The sequence below is a fragment of the Neoarius graeffei genome, chromosome 10, assembly GCF_027579695.1.
Source record: "Neoarius graeffei isolate fNeoGra1 chromosome 10, fNeoGra1.pri, whole genome shotgun sequence".
NCBI classification, from domain to species: Eukaryota; Metazoa; Chordata; class Actinopteri; order Siluriformes; family Ariidae; genus Neoarius; species Neoarius graeffei.
In genome coordinates, this window is record NC_083578.1 from 12,596,594 (window position 1) to 12,617,808 (window position 21,215).

At 42.0% G+C, this 21,215-nt stretch overlaps 1 protein-coding gene across 5 annotated transcripts in view; it reads left to right on the top strand.

Moving 5' to 3' along the window:
• The window catches only part of LOC132892850 (AP2-associated protein kinase 1-like), a 109,252-nt gene extending 89,796 nt beyond the window's left edge, over nucleotides 1-19,456 (top strand). For 4 of the 5 annotated variants that reach the window (XM_060931303.1, XM_060931304.1, XM_060931305.1 and 1 more), the window contains one exon: nucleotides 17,130-19,456. In XM_060931303.1, the coding sequence (XP_060787286.1) occupies nucleotides 17,130-17,812 (683 nt within the window). In that variant the 3' untranslated portion in view covers nucleotides 17,813-19,456. Of the gene's footprint in view, nucleotides 1-4,590; nucleotides 5,410-17,129 lie in introns of those variants that run through there. The other variant, XM_060931307.1, reaches the window with a different exon arrangement.
• Nucleotides 19,457-21,215: the final 1,759 nt, after the last annotated feature.

Below are 21,215 nucleotides of genomic sequence, written 5' to 3' on the forward strand. Positions count from 1 at the left end.
TATGTTGAATAGTTTACTATCTAAATTATATTTTAACCTGGTGAAGTTTGGCCCTTTGAGTCTGCCATTACACGAATGCGGTCCTGGGAAGTTATTGTTCATTCAAAGGAAGTGACCTCACGCGCACAGTGCTTGAAAGTTCGCCACGTTTCTGGCTTCGTCTGCTTTGCAAAATGTAGCGCGTTTTTTACGATATATATATTTCCCCCCCCAAAAAAAAAAATTTAAACCAAAGCATGCTTCCTAAGACTGAGGTGTGTCATTCAAGGCTGTTCAAATGTAGCGGATTTATTTAAAAAAAAAAAAAGTGGAATTTCAATCCATAGCCTAAAGTCGGCAGGACACTTGCAGAATGAATAGGTTCGGTTTGTACGGACAAACTGAGGCAGACGGTTTGGTGTCTGCTCCATACATTTAAAAAAAAAAAAAAAAAAAGAGAAATTTGTGATGCGGATTCACATAGAAGGGTTTGAGCGAGGTCTGGTACGCAGAGCCGTTCCTGCGATCTGGAAACAAAAGTCCGAAGCGCCGTCCCAAAGAGCTCACCGCTGCACAGTAAGGGTCAAGCTTGTGTTTTTATCCTGTTACTTGAATTTATTAGTTGTCCTTAGTCAGATCAATAACGTTCTAAAGTCATTTCTGCGTGGCCAAAAATAATACTTGGATGGATAGACGACAGACAGTTACTGATCTAAAAGCAAACCGAAACATGCTGACTCTGAGTCACTTCGTCCTTGTTGTGGTAAAGTTGTTTCAAGAGCTTTACAAAAGAAGGCAGCGGTGCATACGATGACTCACATGCACCATTGCTCCCAGGTCCGCTCTGACCCGGAGTGGGAGTACCTGCCTGGGTTCCAGCTATGGATTAAATGGTACATCAAATAATAAGGCGCTGGCAGCAGGACGCTTTTCGGTGCAGTGTGGCAGATGAACCCAACAGGGTCAATGGGACACGACAAGAGCCACTCAAATGGCCAACGGATGGCATCACTCAGCAAGTCAGTTGTCACTGTGGGGCAACTTGCGTACCCGTCAGGCCTGTGGTACTTTTGTGCATCACTTGGTATCAGGTCTGGAGGTCCAGAGAGACAACACGATGGGGGCACGGTATCGATTGTCCTTACCTTCCTGTGCAAGGCGCTTCATTAGGAGAGGAGAATAGTATACAGTGGTGCTTGAAAGTTTGTGAACCCTTTAGAATTTTCTATATTTCTGAATAAACATGACCTAAAACATCAGATTTTCACACAAGTCCTAAAAGTAGATAAAGAGAACCCAGTTAAACACATGAGACAGAAATATTATACTTGGTCATTTATTTATTGAGGAAAATGATCCAATATTACATATCTGTGAGTGGCAAAAGTATGTGAACCTCTAGGATTAGCAGTTAATTTGAAGGTGAAATTAGAGTCAGGTGTTTTCAATCAATGGGATGACAATCAGGTGTGAGTGGGCACCCGGTTTTATTTAAAGAACAGGGATCTATCAAAGTCTGATCTTCACAACGCATGTTTGTGGAAGTGTATCATGGCACGAACAAAGGAGATTTCTGAGGGCCTCAGGAAAAGCGTTGTTGATGCTCATCAGGCTGGAAAAGGTTACAAAACCATCTCTAAAGAGTTTGGACTCCACCAATCCACAGTCAGACAGATTGTGTACAAATGGAGGAAATTCAAGATCATTGTTACCCTCCCCAGGAGTGGTCAACCAACAAAGATCACTCCAAGAGCAAGGTGTGTAATAGTCAGCGAGGTCACAAAGGACTCCAGGGTAACTTCTAAGCAACTGAAGGCCTCTCTCACATTGGCTAATATTAATGTTCATGAGTCCACCATCAGGAGAACACTGAACAACAATGGTGTGCATGGCAGGGTTCCAAGGAGAAAGCCACTGCTCTTCAAAAAGAACACTGCTGCTCGTCTGCAGTTTGCTAAAGATCACATGGACAAGCCAGAAGTCTATCGGAAAAATATTTTGTCAACGGATGAGACCAAAATAGAACTTTTTGGTTTAAATGAGAAGCGTTATGTTTGGAGAAAGGAAAACACTGCATTCCAGCATAAGAACCTTATCCCATCTGTGAAACATGGTGGTGGTAGTATCATGGTTTGGGCCTGTTTTGCTGCCTCTGGGCCAGGACGGCTTGCTATCATTGATGGAACAATGAATTCTGAATTATACCAGCGAATTCTAAAGGAAAATGTCAGGACATCTGTCCATGAACTGAATCTCAAGAGAAGGTGGGTCATGCAGCAAGACAACGACCCTAAGCACACAAGTCGTTCTACCAAAGAATGGTTAAAGAAGAATAAAGTTAATGTTTTGGAATGGCCAAGTCAAAGTCCTGACCTTAATCCAGTCGAAATGTTGTGGAAGGACCTGAAGCGAGCAGTTCATGTGAGGAAACCCACCAACATCCCAGAGTTGAATCTGTTCTGTACGGAGGAACGGGCTAAAATTCCTCCAAGCCGGTGTGCAGGACTGATCAACAGTTACCGCAAACGTTTAGTTGCAGTTATTGCTGCACAAGGGGGTCACACCAGATACTGAAAGCAAAGGTTCACATACTTTTGCCACTTACAGATATGTAATATTGGATCATTTTCCTCAATAAATAAATGAGCAAGTCTAATATTTTTGTCTCATTTGTTTAACTGGGTTCTCTTTATCTACTTTTAGGACTTGTGTGAAAATCTGATGATGTTTTAGGTCATATTTATGCAGAAATATAGAAAATTCTAAAGGGTTCACAAACTTTCAAGCACCACTGTACGAGAGCTGACGAGGCCAGATGTTCCGTGGTGGCTCGGCTGGGTTGTTCACGCCTCTGGTGTAGGCCTCGCAGCCCATCTGCGTTTCTGCGCTTCCTAATGAGGCGGTCATCATCGCTAGCGATGGACAGCTGACAATGACGAGAGAGACAGCGCCGCTGACCTGTAAATCGCTGTGATCTAACAATGGCAGACAAGCTTTTCGTGATTTTTGGAACAGAATTCCGATGCAAATTTTTTTTTTTTATTGGTGAACTTAAAAACCTATTTAAGAACGTCACACACACAAACCCGGGATTTTATGACGTCATTTTCGTAAGACTAGCACTCACTTTAACAATGTTGCAGTGGATTATTTGTAATGGAGGAAGGCAGAACTTTGTTCTCAAGGTGATCGATTAAAATGCACGTCATTTTAAAGGAACAGTCCACCGTACTTCCATAATGAAATATGTTCTTCTCTGAATTGAGACGAGCTGATCCGTACCTCTCCGAGCTTTGCGCGACCTCCCAGTCAGTCAGACGCGCTGTCACTCCTGTTAGCAATGTAGCTAGGCTCAGCATGGCCAATGGTATTTTTTGGGGCTGTAGTTAGATGCGACCAAACTCTTCCGCGTTTTTCCTGTTTACATAGGTTTATATGAGCAGTGACATGAAATGAAGTTCAGTTACACAAATTGAAACGTAGCGATTTTCTATGCTATGGAAAGTCCGCACTATAATGACAGGCGTACTAACACCTTCTGCGTGCTTCGACAGCGCATTGATACCTTCACTCGGAGTTGTACCATTTTTTTTTTTAGACAGGGCGGATGGACCGGGGCATTCGCCCGCCTGGCCGTGCCCGACGAGGAGCGCTCTCGGCCGGCTTGGGAGGCAGATGGCAGCCCCTCCTGGAAGTGTGGTTTTACCATGGGCCTCATGCGGAAAAATGACAAAGTCCCAGTTTTACCATGGGGCTCAAGTTGTACCATTTTTTTTTTTTTTTAGACAGGGCAGACGGACCAGGGCATTCGCCCGCCTGGCCGTGCCCGAAGAGGAGTGAAGGTATCAATGCGCTGCCGAAGCGCGCAGATGGTGTTAGTACGCCTGTCATTATAGTGCGGACTTTCCATAGCGTAGAAAATCGCCACGTTTCAATTTGTGTCACTGAACTTGTTTCATATCACTGGTCATATAAACCTATGTAAACAGGAAAAACGTGGAAGAGTTTGGTCGCATCTAACTACAGCCCCAAAAAATACCATTGGCCATGCTGAGCCTAGCTACATTGCTAACAGGAGTGACAGCGCGTCTGACTGACTGGGAGGTCGCGCAAAGCTCGGAGAGGTACGGATCAGCTCGTCTCAATTCAGAGAACAACATATTTCATTATGGAAGTACGGTGGACTGTTCCTTTAATTTTACTGCCCGGCTTAGCTCGGAAATATACAGAATAGGATAATATTCCAAACTTTGTCGCTGGCTCTGGAGCAAAACATGACGAAGTGGTCCGATTTTCACCTCTGAAATGCTGTAACTGCTCACAAGGAACCTCCACTTACATTTCTCTTTATTTTTCTCCCTCTTTCCTCCATCATCCTTTGTTGCAATGTACATCACCCCACCCTTTTTTTTTTTTTTTTTTTTTTTTGCTTATTGCTCTTGCTTTTGAATCTTTCATTTTCTTTGTTTCCATGCTTGCTATTTGCTTTGATCATATTTTGCGCACACATTTTCCCTCTTCTGTCTTGCATCTTTCTATCTACTTTTCCCTTCTCATTCCACTTTTTCTTCCCTTTTCTCTCTCTCTCTTTCTTTCTCTGGCATGTTCTAGGTGGTAGCAACAGTGGCAGCTCAGAGACCAGTCTGCCCAATCTGGCCTGCTCCCTGCTGCTGGTGGACCAGCTCATCGACTTGTAGAAGACACACAGAGAGAGAGAGAGAGGGAGGGATAGAGGGACAAAAAAAATGTGCAGGGAAAACGTGCAATTCAGCAAAAATACAAATCTATAGTTTAGGTTCTGAATGAAACAATACTATACTGGATCCCAAGAGACTGTCATCGTCGTCCTCCTCGTCCCATATCTCTCTGTTTGTATTCAGTTTTTCTTCTTCTGTTGCACCATCATTTCCGTAAAAATCCGTGACACTGCATCTGGTCTCTAGAGCAGAACGTGTTAAAGCTGTGCCACGATAGGGACGGCATGAGAACGCAAGGATTGATAAGTGATATTTAGCAATTATTCCACGAAATTGAGTCATACGTGAGCTGATAGAGTCGGCTATAAGCCGTGTACGATGAGATTGAGTGAAATAAGTGTTTTATTCTATCCACGTTCACTGGATTTTAAGAAACGGAGCATTTTTATTTTTTGCAAATTCGATAAATAACGTTGTACAAAACGTCCGACAAAATAATTTCGGCTTAAAGTCAATAAACCGGCGAAATGACGTTCGCAATTTGTGAAAAATGCTGTAATAATCTCATCATCTCTAGCCGCTTTATCCTCTTCTACAGGGTCGCAGGCAAGCTGGAGCCTATCCCAGCTGACTACGGGCGAGAGGCGGGGTACACCCTGGACAAGTCGCCAGGTCATCACAGGGCTGACACATAGACACAGACAACCATTCACACTCACATTCACACCTACGGTCAATTTAGAGTCACCAGTTAACCTAACCTGCATGTCTTTGGACTGTGGGGAAAACCGGAGCACCCGGAGGAAACCCACGCGGACACGGGGAGAACATGCAAACTCCACACAGAAAGGCCCTCGCCGGCCACGGGGATTGAACCCGGAACCTTCTTGCTGTGAGGCGACAGCGCTAACCACTACACCACCGTGCCGCCATGCTGTAATAATAATTCGTGAAAAATTAAAAAAAAAAAAACAAGCGACGTTCTTACCATCAAATACTTTCATTCCTTTTTTTTTTTTTGCATCTTTTGCGGTTTTATTTTCGAGTAGTTTTTATTTCGTCCTCAGTTGGTTCAGCAACACGCTCCGCCATTTTGTTTTTCGCTACTCACGGTATAGCTGGTAGCAGAGTAGCGAATCAGAGTGCACGATTGCTCATATCCAGTGAATGTGGATAGAATAATAATTTGGCCATTCAAAGTGGGTTTTTTTTGTTTGTTTGTTTGTTTGTTTGTTTTCCCTCCCCTCTTCTTCTTGGTAGCCCTGCATGTTACCACTTTCAGCTCATGCCATGGACTCTGAAGACATGCTAGTCGGAGTTGGTGGAGAATAAGCACTTATTTCTCTGCCCATTCGTTTTAACATTGTTTCCCTCGTCCACGTTTTGCGTCTCGCCCGGTGTCAGATTTCTGGTCTGATGAGATGCCTTCAGCTAACTCATTTCCATCAGTAAAAGGAATTGGATGAGCTTCAACAGAAGATCTGCTACAGGAGCCGTGCCGAGTTGTGCTTAGAAAAGAAAAGAAGAGTCGGTGAACTAATGGCAATTTTGCTCCTTACATTGACCAGTTCTGCTACTTTTTTTTTTTTTTTTTAAACGAATGTTTGGTCAAATCCACTCCAATACCATGCTAGGTCCGGACCAAGTTCCACCACTTGATGACCCCAGAAAAAGATTGATCATTCAAATGACTGAGAGTTAGTTCTATAAAAGACAAGAATATAATGTATAATGCTCCAAATCTGTTTCTCAGCACAGTACTGGGATCCAAACTGAACCTCGTCTGGAGGAATCCAAAGTGTCTGGAGGAAGCTGTGAACACTGCACTTCCTTTTCAGACAGAACCTAAGCACTGACCAGAGACGTTTCTGGTTCTTGTATCTTGTTGCATGATTTCAACTTGTAGCACATTCCAGCCTTACCGAGGCCCAAGCAGCACAGGAAGTGCCGTATACAGGAAGTCCCGCTGCTGAGCGCCGTCATATAAATGATCACGATGGCATATACGCCATATCCACCTCTGCCGTGCTTTAAATACATAATCCCAGTTAGTGCAGGTGCGATTTAAGGTTATTATTCTCAGCTCTGCATGTGCAATATCAATTATGGACATATCAGCAGTATTAGCGTACGATGCCGCGTCACTCGATGTATTCACGCTGCTGCACACGCACGCGCGTCGACCTTTAATATGATCAGAGATTAGAAATCCAGCTTTATTGCTATTCTCAGGGCATACTGTGTGCTCACATATTTATCATTTATTCCCTCTGTGCGTTCTGCCTCGAATTTTATTCATGTTTTTTCATTTGCTTTATGGTTTCAACCAAATTTTCCATGTTTTGCTTTCCAACATTTTCACACGTGTAGTTAGAGTATTAATCATTTTTCAAAGTCGCAGAACGCGGCGTTTGTGCTAATTGTAGCTGTATGAAGTGAACAATTCCACTCGCGACACGACGTTATTCTATTCTTCGAGGTGTAAAGATCTTAAATCGGGTTGTTTCTTCCTCTCCCTTAACATATTCTACGATATTGCAAGAGTGAATCATGTAAAGGATGTTTTTCTGCTCCGTGCGCTACTAATTCTTTTGTACAAAGCGGTTTTATAACACCGTGGTTTTAATTTTGTCGGCCGGAGAGACGACCCGATAACCTTGGTGACGAGAAAACAGCTTTAAAGGTGCAGTCTGTAATATTCACATGATCTCGATCATGCAGTGTAGTCGTGTTATTAAAGACACACAAGACAAAATATGATTTGCAGTGCAGTAGGTGTGGCCACTGTCATCCTCTTCAGGCTTCGGTTTAATTTTTTTCTGACCCTGAAATTAGCTCCGCACCTGCCAGAATACAGGTATAACTCGGAAGAAATACAAAGCTTCTGTGTAGGCAGAGGTGATGTTTTGGGCATCTCTGCTACTAGTTAGTGTAAGTAGTGGCTCAGTGGATATCAACCCAAAACACAGAAGGTTATGAGTTCAATTCTCCAGGGATGAGAATTTTCCGCCGATTGGCGGATTTCCGACTTTTTCAGACCAAAATGATTGTTTTTGAGATTGATGTAAATCTGTTGAGAATTTTTTTTTTTTTTTTTGGGGGGGGGTAATGATTAACGATCTGTGGTCACCTTATAACGCAGACATCCCAAGTCTCCTGGAAGTTCCGGGAGTCTCCTGCATATTGATAGAAGCGAGCAAGAGCGTGCGTGTGCAACATTAAGGTCTGCATCACGCATCTTAGAATGTGCGCGCGCGCGAGGGAGACTGTGTGCAGTGTTGCCAGATACTGCTGACGTTTTCCAGCCCTGTTCAAAACCCGCCAAAATGCACTTAAAACCACCCAATCTGGCAACACTGCCTGTGTGCCTGTTCATGTAGCGCATGCCAGACAAAGAGCATCCTGATTGGGTTACTCAGCAAAATGAGCCAATCAGCTTTCAGTGTGGGCGGGCTTTTGTCTCTTTTCTCGAGGACCGGAGTTTGAGTCAGTGCAGCCTACAGGATCGGCATGGCAGAGAGAGCGCGCGCGCCCCAAAAAATATATATCAATTACATGTCATATATAAGTGTGTATCTTTTATAAATGGGGTTAGCTTATCTAATGTAGCATGTTGGGGAGAATCATAGTATCATATCTATATTTCTGATGAAATTTTAAGTATGATAGCATGTATAACTCTCCTACTTATTGCTCATTTCATAGGGGGACGGAATTGCTGGCGTGTGCCGCGCAGGAGCGTCTGCCCAAATTTTTTAGGCCGAGATGAAGTTTTGATTTAAAAAAAAATTCCAATATGTAATGCCCATTGTACACGCCTGTTCTTTAATTCAAAATCACCATCTCGATCTTCAAATTGACCGTATGGTATCTGTATTACATTACACAGCATCCTGTCCAGATAAAACCTCGTTAGTTCACACAACAGTTGAAAGAGAAGTGATGAGTGATGTTGAATGCTGCCTGCTTAATATGCAAGACCTCCTGCTACCATGATAACGTCAGAAGAAAGCTTCAGAGAATTATATGATCGAACTTTTTTCTGGTTTGCACTTCATTGTAAAGGATTAGAGTATTCAAAGACATGAATAGCTAAAATGCAGAAATATAATACTGTCGAGCTCGTTTATATTAAAAGGTGCATTGATTTTTTTTTTTTTAAATCATCAAATGCGAATTGATTAAAAACAAGTCTCTTGTACCATATTAATCATTTTCACCTGGGAGTCCACCAAGAAGGGGAATTTATTTCCAAATACATTGCAAATTTTTGCTGATAAAATTAATGTTTTTGGGGTTAAAAAAAAAAAAAAGCCAAAAATTGTTAGCCCCCTCCCCGCCCCGGTTTTTTCAGACTTTTAAAATATTTTTCATTCTCATCCCTGATTCTCAGCATTTCTGCAATCAAAAACAAACAAAAAAAAAAGTTGAGTCAGTTTGTTCTCAAAAAAACCCCCCTGAAAATCCTTTAACACATCATCCCTTTGTTTTTAAAGCTATGCTTTCTTTCATCGTGTGAGAGAGAGGGAGAGAAAGGAAGAGTTTGTTTTGTAAAGACACCCTTTTCTCCTTGTCTTTAACCGGGCTTATGATGGAATTGACTTCCTGAGGTCGCTGCTCTGTTTCCACTGAGCACAAACCTTTCATGCTGCAGGAACGGGGAATGACTATCCAGCCATCTGTCGTACGTTTCTGTAACCGTGTAGTAAATGTTACCCAGGTGAAGGTGCCAAGCTCGTAAGCAGGGCCTGAGCACCGTTCCAGAGAGCAGTTTTCCCAGGAGGCATTGTTGCATATAGATAATTAGAGACTTATGATTGCATATCAGAAGCAGTGTGCTCCTGTTGCATGCTGATCTCAGATCCTCGCTGAAGCACTGCTGTAACACTTCCATCGAGACGTTAGTATGAGTAAAGAACACTTTTTTTTTTTTTTTTTTTTTTAAGTTCAAGTCTGACGCTTCAAATGAAATAAGTGTTTTCCGTTTTTATTCTGAAGCAGTGCAAATGTAGTGGTCGTGTAATTCTGTAGTGTATTAATTCTCGTCCTCGTCCCGTTCGTACCGTCCTGTTGTACGCAGGTTGTAATGTCGCTGACCTATGCAATCCTATCCTATTTGCATATGGAATCAATTTTGTGCCAAAATGTTCATACAATACTTTTGAAACATTAAACAAAAACGACAAATCAAAATACAAAAAAACAAAAAAAAGTCAATTTATTTAGACTGGCAAACAAATTATTCGTGTAATCGTGCAAAATATCAGTCTATTATTCTTCAGAAACCTTTTATTTTTGTTCCGCGTCTTTCTCAGTTTTGTTTGACGTAATTTATTTTGGTTGCGATTCCAGCTTTCTCGTTTGCGCTCCCTGACTTTTTGCTTGCAGTTTTGGCACAAACTTCACGTGTGGGCGGGCTGTCCAGGAATGCATTCCCATTGGCTAACGTGTTTGACTGACAGCTACGCTCAGTCATTCCCTACTCGGATTCTGGCGGACTGTTTGACGAGTGACCGATCCATTGACGGTAAACAAGGATCGAGTGGACTTCAGTGGTGACTATGATGCTGAATTTACACTTTGTTGAATTAATTCAATATCATAGTTGCCACTGAAGTCCACTCGATCCTTGTTTACCGTCAGTGGATCGGTCACTCATCAAACAGTCCGCCAGAATCCGAGTAGGGAATGGCTGAGCGTACTGTAGCTGTCAGTCAAACACGTTAGCCAATGGGAATGCATTCCTGGACAGCCCACCCACACGTGAAGTTTGTGCCAAAACTGCAAGCAAAAAGTCAGGGAGCGCAAACGAGAAAGCTGGAATCGCAACCAAAATAAATTACGTCAAACAAAACTGAGAAAGCCGCGGAACAAAAATAAAAGGTTTCTGAAGAGTAATAGACTGATATTTTGCACGATTACACGAATAATTTGTTTGCCAGTCTAAAAAATTGACTCTTTTTTTTGTATTTTGATTTGTCGTTTTTGTTTGATATTTCAAAAGTATTGTATGAACATTTTGGCACAAAATTGATTCCATATTTGCAGACCACACACACGCTGCGCTATGGCTCAGTGCTAAGCAGTGAAACATGGCTGATCGTCCACCATTTCGTGTTGCAGTGTATAGCTTACTCCTTCCACAGCATCACACGAAAAACATGACGGCGGGGATTCGATCACTCTGGAAGATTGTAAGATGTATTATCTGTCAGCGTGTTCCTTCTATTTTTATGAGATGATGATAAAATGAATTCCTAAAGATTGGGATGGTGAATAAACATGTAAATGTGAACAGCTGTCCATAGTGTCTTGTTGAATTTGTTCTTCGAGTTAAAAGGTCGTGGCAGATATGATAACGGTCCTTATAGGCACTATATTTCTTTGGTTACTTTTAAAGAGATTAAATAGCTGGTCATAATCCAACCCCATTGAGAGGAATCTCAGTCGTGAGATAAAATACCGGTTTAATAAGAAATAGATTTTTATGCCTAAGCTTGTTTCAAGCTCCTCTTTCACCAACCTTTTAATTTTTCTTTTTCCCGCTCCAGTTGATTTAGGGTCCAGAGAAACACCCATCAGTAAAATCATAATCTCAACCCAATATCGGAGATGAACATACAGATGGGTGACAAATACTACGCTGCGATAGTTAAGGTGCTGGGCCGACTTGAGCCACAGGAAAAGCTTGGCGTAGATTCTCCACGTCTCCAGAACCGTACAGGAGCCATGAACATCCTCAGGATGGTGATAGAGGGCGCTGTCTAACACATTACTTCGATATCGGTTCATTCGGATTGAGATGTAGTGAGTGTGAAGGCCAGCGTAGATAATCGACATCGCTTTCATCCTCATCAAACCGCTCACTCAGCCCTCGTGACCTGTGGATGGGGCGGAGTCATCCTGGAGAAGGACACGCCCAGTTCTAGTCTGAGGTTTCATCATACAGTAGGCGATCAGTCAGATGGACTGCAGAGTTGATTTGCAGTGACGTGGCCAAACCATGCCAGCAAAAAATAAATAAGTAAATAAATACTTGCTTACTTCCCATGTTTTATTTATTTATTTATCTCTCTCCCCCCTTTGTCACCTGTCTGTATAGAAGACCGTTTTGGCCAGTCGCACTCTGGTTATGTTCCAGTATGCTGTAATCTACTGTCTTACTATTTTACACGCCCTCATTTTCACGACTTTCCCCCCCAATAGGTATGAGGGATAAAAATAACGAAAATGACTTGTAAACTGATAAAGATGATTAGTTTAAAATGGTGTGTGTTTTATGAACTATGAGCCACATTTATCAGTGTTCCGTCTTTCGTTATTTATCCATAATACCAGAACTACTGGCGTAAGCTTGAACAGAACACACGTTCATTAAAAAAAAAAAGCAAAACAAGAATATACAGTGTTTTTAAAATGTTTGGTCATTACAAAGGTAGTGTGTTTATCTATCTATCTATCTATCTATCTATCTATCTATCTATCTATCTATCTATCTATCTATCTATCTATCTTTGTCTATTTCTCAATCTGTCTATCTCTAATCTGTCTTTTATCTATCTCTCAATCTGTATCTCTATCTCTGTCTGTCTGTATCTTGATCTCTCATCTGTGTCTGTCTCTATATCTGTCTCTATATTTATCTCTCCATCTGTCTGTTTTCGATATTTCTCTCTATATCTGTCCGTCTCTATATCTCTCCATCTGTCTACATCATCTCTCTTTATTTATATATATTAGTGCTGTCAAAAATGTTGCGTTATTAACGCGTTAACTTGACTCAATTTTAACGGCGATAATTTTTTTATCGCGAGATTAACGCTCTGTGGCATGATGTAGGTTTTTCATAAGCTTTTGAAACTGCCAGGAACTTGGAACAGAGACTTTGCTTAGAAAAACGATAGCAGCTAGACTGTAATGCCACGCCCCGCACAGCCAGAGTCCTCTGCCCTCCTCCCCCCAAAGAACCAGCGCGGGCAGGGCGCGCTAGCCCCGCGCCTCGGGACGAAGAGCCACGGTGCTCGGCTTCGGTTTCGTTTCCCATCGGCGGCTCCAGCCCGACTTTGCAGTGGCTGTGACAAGACGTGTTATGCTCTGCAATAAAAAAAAAAAAAAAAAAACATTGGTACAACCAGTGTTCGAACTATGCCGATATTTTCGGGGGGTCCCTTTTTTCCCTTGGGGGGGGGTGCTTGCGCTTGTCTCAGAGCGCGGATCTCTGATCACGCGCTCACTTCGGATATGCAAATGCTTCCCGTTACACACGATTGCTATGTCAATAAACATCATTTTGCCAATATTTTAGAGACCCCCCAACATTTCCCAAATCATGTTTTCAAGGGATCTCATGTCTGTTTCAGGGGATCTCGGATCCCCCGAGTACCCCCGTAGTTCGAACGGTGAGCAAGCCCATTCACTTTATGCTGATAAGAGAATTACAATGGTTTTTCATGTGACAAAAATGTGCGATTAAATTGCGATTAATTGCGAGTTAACTATGACAATCGCGATTAAATATTTTAATCGCTTGACAGCACTTATATATATATATATATATATATATATATATATATATATATATATATATATATATATCCTCTGCATTATTTTGACTTTTAAGAAACTTTTTTTTTTTTGGTGGTAATTTTTATAACGTAATTTTATCTTCTTTTTTGCCATGTATTACTTTATTTATGCAAACTTAAAAAAAAAACAACTTTATTTTATTGTATAGCACTGGTAACCTTTTGTTTTGTTTATCTGTGTCTCAGATTTATGATGTCTGAAATCAGACAAGCTTGTCTACAGCCATGTCTAAGTAACAAAAAATATCCACAGCAAACAACAGGAGAATAGGGTCGAGCGGGTGCAAAGGAAACGATGATAAACAAGGCTGGAATTAATTAAATGAAAATTAAATGCATGTTTAAATGATGATAAATCCCAACAACATATTGAACAATCTTCTTAATCCAGCAGTGACCAATTTTTAAAACGATATCCTACCAAAAGGTTTTTTATTTATTTTTTATTGTTCTCAGATGTTTCCTCCGTACGTATGATCACTGTTTCTATGTTGTGAATGATTTGATAAATAATGAACAACAAAATATCCTGAACAGCACCGTGGCTCATGTTTTAATCAAATCTGCTGTGTTGTAATCAGATCATCTTTGTACAGTCTGTCTCTCAAATCACTTAGCTTTTGATAAACAATTTTTTTTTTTTTAAACTTCATACACATTTTATTACCGAATCAGTTTTCGTTATTTCCATCCATCCCTTGTAAATGAGGAGCAAGGAGGGGAAAAACATAAAGGCCTGGATGTGACCTGTAGGCTGAGAATTTGTACTAAAATCAGTCCTCACATGGAGATGTAGATTTCGAAAATCATAGTGTACTGCTATATTACCCTTCCCTACATGCGCTCCCCTCCGTCCACAGCGTGAAGGTAAGAGTTTGCTCCGTCTCCGTATCTGTATCTCATGTCTGACTTTGCCTTCCTTGTTTCCATGAGTCTTAGTTTTCCACACCTTTCCTTTTTATACAGTGTCTCTCCTACGTTCATTGGAAACCTCACGTAAAAACACAACTTTTTTTTCGTCCAATTCGTAGCCCTTGCAAGACACCAATACATTTTAATTTTTTTAAATACACAGCTTATTTTTACAATATGTGGAAACAAGGCTGTAGTCTTTCTGTAGTCGCTGTTTGTGGGTTGGAATATATTAGTTAGATATTTGGTGTTCATCTGTAGCGCTGTTGTGAATGTATATGTGAATTTTTTTTTTTTCCTTTCTTTTGATGATGGCTCATTTGTTTAGTCTCCTAGTCTGTGTTTTTGTGCCTTTTACTTTAAACATCTCTGACAAAGAAAGTTAAATCATTTGTCACGATTAAAAGGATCGTTTTGGCTGAAAATAAGATGCACACAACATTTTTCTTTACTCATTTAACATGCGCTCTTTGAGTTTTGTACTACAAATATCGCTAACAAGTAATGGAAGTCTATCATCCAAAATTGTTTACGTAAACACATCATTTTCATGTACTTGCTTGAAATGATATGGTTAGCTACATAATTCCTAATCGAAGTTCATTTTGTACAATATCCAGGATGGTTTTGTTGACAATTTATTGAATTCAGAGTGAAACTATATATTCTCATCTGCCCAAATTCAAGTGATTTCAAATTCTTGGAGGGGGCGCTGTGGCTCAGTCGACTAAGGCGCCATACCATAAAATCCAGGGACCCGGGTTTGATTCCGACCCGAGGTCATTTCCCGTACCCTCCCCGTCTCTCTCTCTCCAGCTCATTTCCTGTCTCTACACTGTCCTATCCAATAAAGGTGAAAAAAGCCCAAAAAAAATCTTTAAAAAAAATTCTTGCAGGCGTGGCCTAACGGGTGGAATGATGCCACCCAGTGATTGATTCCCCCCCCCCCCCCCCCCCCCAAGATGGTGACCTTCACAAGTTTAGCGTTAATCTGTAATATGTGTTCAAGGTTTGTCCATGCTTCTAGATTACAATACATCAAACTCTAACTTGCTGAAGAATTGGGTGTCGACTACCGCATTTAGCGAGCCCGGTTTGTGTGACGTAGACCTCCTCCATTACTTGTTACCTTTTGTCCAAAACTAAAGAAGCAAACTTCGAACATCAACCATGTCTCACTTGATTGATACTTTACCACGTCTAAAGTACAACCCCGATTCCAAAACAGTTGGGACAAAGTACAAATTGTAAATAAAAACGGAATGCAATGATGTGGAAGTTTCAAAATTCCATATTTTATTCAGAATAGAACATAGATGACATATCAAATGTTTAAACTGAGAAAATGTATCATTTAAAGAGAAAAATTAGGTGATTTTAAATTTCATGACAACAACACATCTCAAAGTTGGGACAAGGCCATGTTTACCACTGTGAGACATCCCCTTTTCTCTTTACAACAGTCTGTAAACGTCTGGGGACTGAGGAGACAAGTTGCTCAAGTTTAGGGATAGGAATGTTAACCCATTCTTGTCTAATGTAGGATTCTAGTTGCTCAACTGTCTTAGGTCTTTTTTGTCGTATCTTCCGTTTTATGATGCGCCAAATGTTTTCTATGGGTGAAAGATCTGGACTGCAGGCTGGCCAGTTCAGTACCCGGACCCTTCTTCTACGCAGCCATGATGCTGTAATTGATGCAGTATGTGGTTTGACATTGTCATGTTGGAAAATGCAAGGTCTTCCCTGAAAGAGACGTCGTCTGGATGGGAGCATATGTTGCTCTAGAACCTGGATATACCTTTCAGCATTGATGGTGTCTTTCCAGATGTGTAAGCTGCCCATGCCACACGCACTAATGCAACCCAATACCATCAGAGATGCAGGCTTCTGAACTGAGCGCTGATAACAACTTGGGTTGTCCTTCTCCTCTTTAGTCCGAATGACACGGCGTCCCTGATTTCCATAAAGAACTTCAAATTTTGATTCGTCTGACCACAGAACAGTTTTCCACTTTGCCACAGTCCATTTTAAATGAGCCTTGGCCCAGAGAAGACGTCTGCGCTTCTGGATCACGTTTAGATACGGCTTCTTTGAACTATAGAGTTTTAGCTGGCAACGGCGGACGGCACGGTGAATTGTGTTCACAGATAATGTTCTCTGGAAATATTCCTGAGCCCATTTTGTGATTTCCAATACAGAAGCATGCCTGTATGTGATGCAGTGCCGTCTAAGGGCCCGAAGATCACGGGCACCCAGTATGGTTTTCCGGCCTTGACCCTTACGCACAGAGATTCTTCCAGATTCTCTGAATCTTTTGATGATATTATGCACTGTAGATGATATGTTCAAACTCTTTGCAATTTTACACTGTCGAACTCCTTTCTGATATTGCTCCACTATTTGTCGGCGCAGAATTAGGGGGATTGGTGATCCTCTTCCCATCTTTACTTCTGAGAGCCGCTGCCACTCTAAGATGCTCTTTTTATACCCAGTCATGTTAATGACCTATTGCCAATTGACCTAATGAGTTGCAATTTGGTCCTCCAGCTGTTCCTTTTTGTACCTTTAACTTTTCCAGCCTCTTATTGCCCCTGTCCCAACTTTTTTGAGATGTCTTGCAGTCATGAAATTTCAAATGAGCCAATATTTGGCATGGAATTTCGAAATATCTCACTTTCGACATTTGATATGTTGTCCATGTTCTATTGTGAATACAATATCAGTTTTTGAGATTTGTAAATTATTGCATTCCATTTTAATTTACAATTTGTACTTTGTCCCAACTTTTTTGGAGTCGGGGTTGTATAAGGTAGAATCGGCAAAATGGCATCTTGCATACTATTAGCTTCTCTGATCCTAATTCGACCTCATGAGGTCATCTTGCTGAATCTACCAGAGACCGTGAGCACTCCAGTACTCACTGATGTACATTTTTTTTCTTGTTTCTGTCCTCCAGAAGTCAAGGAGAAGGCTAATGGCTATGGCGCGCTTTTAGAAGGTGACGAAGCAGAAAACCCAGCTGAAGACTGGATGCACTCCAGCGACGACGAAGACGACAGAACGGGTGATGCCAGGCCGAGCGAAGCATCAAGCCTCGACTGCAGTGGCTCAAGACCTTTGTTGCAAGACTTCGATGATGACGAAGAACAAGAGCTGGAGGCTTCAGGAAACCTCCAGACACCCTCGAACCTTGAACCCAGTGACGTCCCACAGTCCTCTCAGAACGACTCGGTCCAACCCTCGGGGCCTGATGCTGACGTCTTCTCCAAGGCTCCTTTTCGGGTGGCGCAGGAAGCCGACAGCAACGTAGATGTGTTTGCGAACGCTCCGTTTCCTCGTCCGCTGGCTTCCTCTCAACAACCAGACATCTTCCTCCAGGCGCCATTTGGAAAGAAAAAGGAGACCTGGGGGACGGTTTACACTCATCCAGTCTCCCAGGCTGGGATGCAGCGCACCAACGTGGTGCCTTTGAATCACGGAAGCCACGACCAGAGCGTTCTCGATCAAGTGGCCCCTTTGCCCTTTCGACCTCAGGCTTTAGCGAAATACTCCAGGCATTATGACGGACCTGACGTGAACTCTGATGATCCGTTTCTCGCTGCACCTTTTCATCATAAAGGACCTCAAGAGAAGCACTAAAGTGGACTGTGTACTAATCTAATCATCTCCACGTCCTTTCATCCGAGACTATTCTTTGATGGAAGGATGCTGAGAAAGTGGTGTCTGCTTGAGAAAAGCTGGACTCCTTATGTGAAAACAAGAAACCGGATGCAAGAATGAAGCACATACTTGCTGAGGCGTGGTCATTCCCTGGACTTGAACTGTAATGCAAATGTAAATGTTCGATGCCTACCTCAGTTTATTCCGATGCTGAGAGAGAGTCTGATTTGATCGTCGTTTTCAGATAAGTGTACACTTGAGCCTGAGAGGAAGCGTCTTTGCTAAAATGTGAACTTATTCCCTACTTGGTGCACTCCCTTAATATCACCTACTTACACTGGTGATGGAAAAATACCCATCAATGGAGAAGTTCTCGCTTGAGTGTTATTGAGCTACACTTTTCACACCACATTCAGATGGTTGCACAAGTTTAACACCATAGCACCATCATAATCATCATTTAAGGGTCTTTAGTGTTGCTTGATTTTCAGTTTCCTGAGTTTAAATTTTTTTAAAAAATTTTTGCTTAAGCATGATCATGAACATGTTGTAACATGATAAACATTTATTCGTCTTCAGTAAGCGCTTTATCGTGGTCAATAACCATGGTGGATCTGGAGCCTGTACCTGCGAATGCTGGGTACGAAGCAGGAATACATCCTGGATGACACCTGAATCCATCATCTACCAATCTCCTCCTTCACATCTAGGGACAATTTGGAGTCTCCAGTCCAGTCCACCTACCAGCATGTTTTGGGGAGGTGGGAGGAAACTGGAAAACTCCAAGGAAGCCCAACACCACCAGCTTGCGATGCAGTTTCAGGGTAGTTCTGACGTTACAGGGCCGTTTTCTTTGGGTCTTTTTCATATGCTGGATTTTTGTTGCACAAAAACTGACAGTGTCATCTTGTCCTTACAGTAATTAAGCTATTGGTGATTTGCATAATGATTATTGAAATCTGATTAACCATCACAGTCCAGATGATGGATTATTGCTGTTTTTGCATTTGGACACGAATCTCCACAGTATTGTGAAGTTTGTCACTTGAACGAACACACACACGTCCAGTGCTGTATTTCTTCAGAGTGAACCCTTGGTTGTTCCAAATTTCATTGTCTGTCTGGCTCGTTCTTTCTACCTCTCTTCTTGTCAGTCCTCCTCTGTGTGTGTGTGTACCTTAAATGCAATACTTTGCCTTTGTTATAATCCTGATAATCCCTATTGGGACAGTAATGTTGTGTAGGAGGGTGTGTGTGAAGAGAGCTGTGTACGTTTAATAATCTTGAGGTATTTGGTGACATGAAATTTATCCATGTTTGAACCTTTTGGGGTTTGTGCATATTGGGCGCCCCTGCAGTCTGAAATGCAGTGCGTGGTGTTGGTCATCATGAAGGAATTCGTATGAAATGCTTGGGTTTTTCAAAGCACTTGTCAGTTCGGACGATGTTCATCAAAGTATGTCTACAGACCAAAAAAAATAGTGTATTATATATTTTTTTTCATAATAATAATGCAAAGGATGTGTGATGCATCTTGTGTCTTATGTAAGACTGGGCATGCTGATTATAGCAAAAAAAAAATATATATATATATATATATAAATAAACCAACAATCAAGTTAATTGTTTTGCTGTAAGTGCTTTTATTCTTCCTGTACCACAGCAATTTGCTAACATCCATCCATTATTTAAACAGCTTGTCTGTCAGGATCCCAGGGAAAGCTGGAGCTAATCCCAGCTGACTTTGGTCAAGAGGTGGGGTACACCCTGGACAAGGCGAACATGAAGACGAACATCCGTTTACACTCGTGTTCACATTGACAGGCAAGTTAGGCTACGTTCACACTGCAGGCTGAAGTGACTCAAATCCGATCTTTTCGCCCATATGTGACCTGTATCCGATCTTTTATTGACAATATGAACGACACAGATCCGATTTTTTTCAAATCCGACCCAGGCCGTTTGGATATGTGGTCCTAATTCCGATTCCTATCCGCTCTTTTCATATGCGACTTCAGTCTGAACCGCCAGGTCGCATTCATCCGACTTACACGTCATCAACAAGCCACAAACGTCACTATTCTGCGCTGAAGTAGGCGGCGGGTCTCTCAAAAAAAGTTACAACAACATGGCGCATAATCACGAGCGCAGATAGAGGGTGGGACTCGTCCCACCCAGATTTAAATTCACCTCGTTCGGTCCCCCCCACTTATAGGGAGGAAAAAACGTCTATGCTGTCTTTCTTTGCATAAGGCAAGCCTCACGGAAAAATCAAAAGACTAATTACCATTCGGTTTATTGAGGTGCACGGCAGTGTATACATAGTTGCAACAACTCTCACAAAACAAAGACTGATATTTGGTTGGTTGAGCTGCGCAGACTGCACAGGTTGCGAGCTCGAGCTTGGTTGCTATGGTAACCCACAAGAAGTTTGACAGGCATATCGGGGTTGGGGTTGGTTTGCTGGCAGCTTTGTCCCCCCCAGTTCAAAAAACGTATCTGCGCCCCTGCTCATGACATCAATGCGAGGGACGCTTCGGGCTGTGAAGGTTCTGAATCTTCTCAATGGAAGGACGCAGAGGTTAGGGAGCCGATTTCCATTTGGGGGGATGCAGCTATTCAAGCTAGATTGGATGGGTCATACCACAACCGGGCGGTTTTACTTCCGTAAACACTGGCCATGCTCACTGCGTGTGACGTCGTCGTATCCTGCAATGCGCATGCGGAACACTTTTAGGTCGCTTTTCGTTCATACTGAGGATCACATACAAGTCGCATATATTTGTTAATGTGAACGACCTCACAAAAAAATCGGATTTCACAAAAAAATCGGAATTGAGCATAAGCATTGAGCAGTGTGAACGTAGCGTTAGAGTCGTGTAGCCAGTTGACTGTGCGAGGAAATCAAAGGAACCCTACAAAGAGCATACAAACTCCGTACAGGAGGCCCCATTGAGCGCAAGGATTGAACCCAGAACCTTCTTGCTGCGAGACGCTAATGCTAACCACCACGCTGCCCAAGACCAGGAAACAAACTGTAACAAAGCACTGAAACTGCAGACTCCTTCCATCAATTTGAAATAAAACTTGAAACTCTTCAGGCTGAATGAGCGCAAATCTTTAAAACTGCGCTCCAAAATCTAGTGGAAAGTTTTTTTTTTTTTTTTTGTTTTTTTTTCCCCCCCCAGATAAGTAGAGACTAAATCTGGAACAATCTGTGACGATCAGGTGTGCACATACATTTGACCATTATAGTGTATATTTTAAACCATCTTAAAATAAATCATTTTCTGCTTTATTCAGGACAAGGTCAATACCAGACAAGAAGGGATGATGCGAGTTTTACACAATGCTAAGCCGCTAATGGCTGACGTTACTTCTT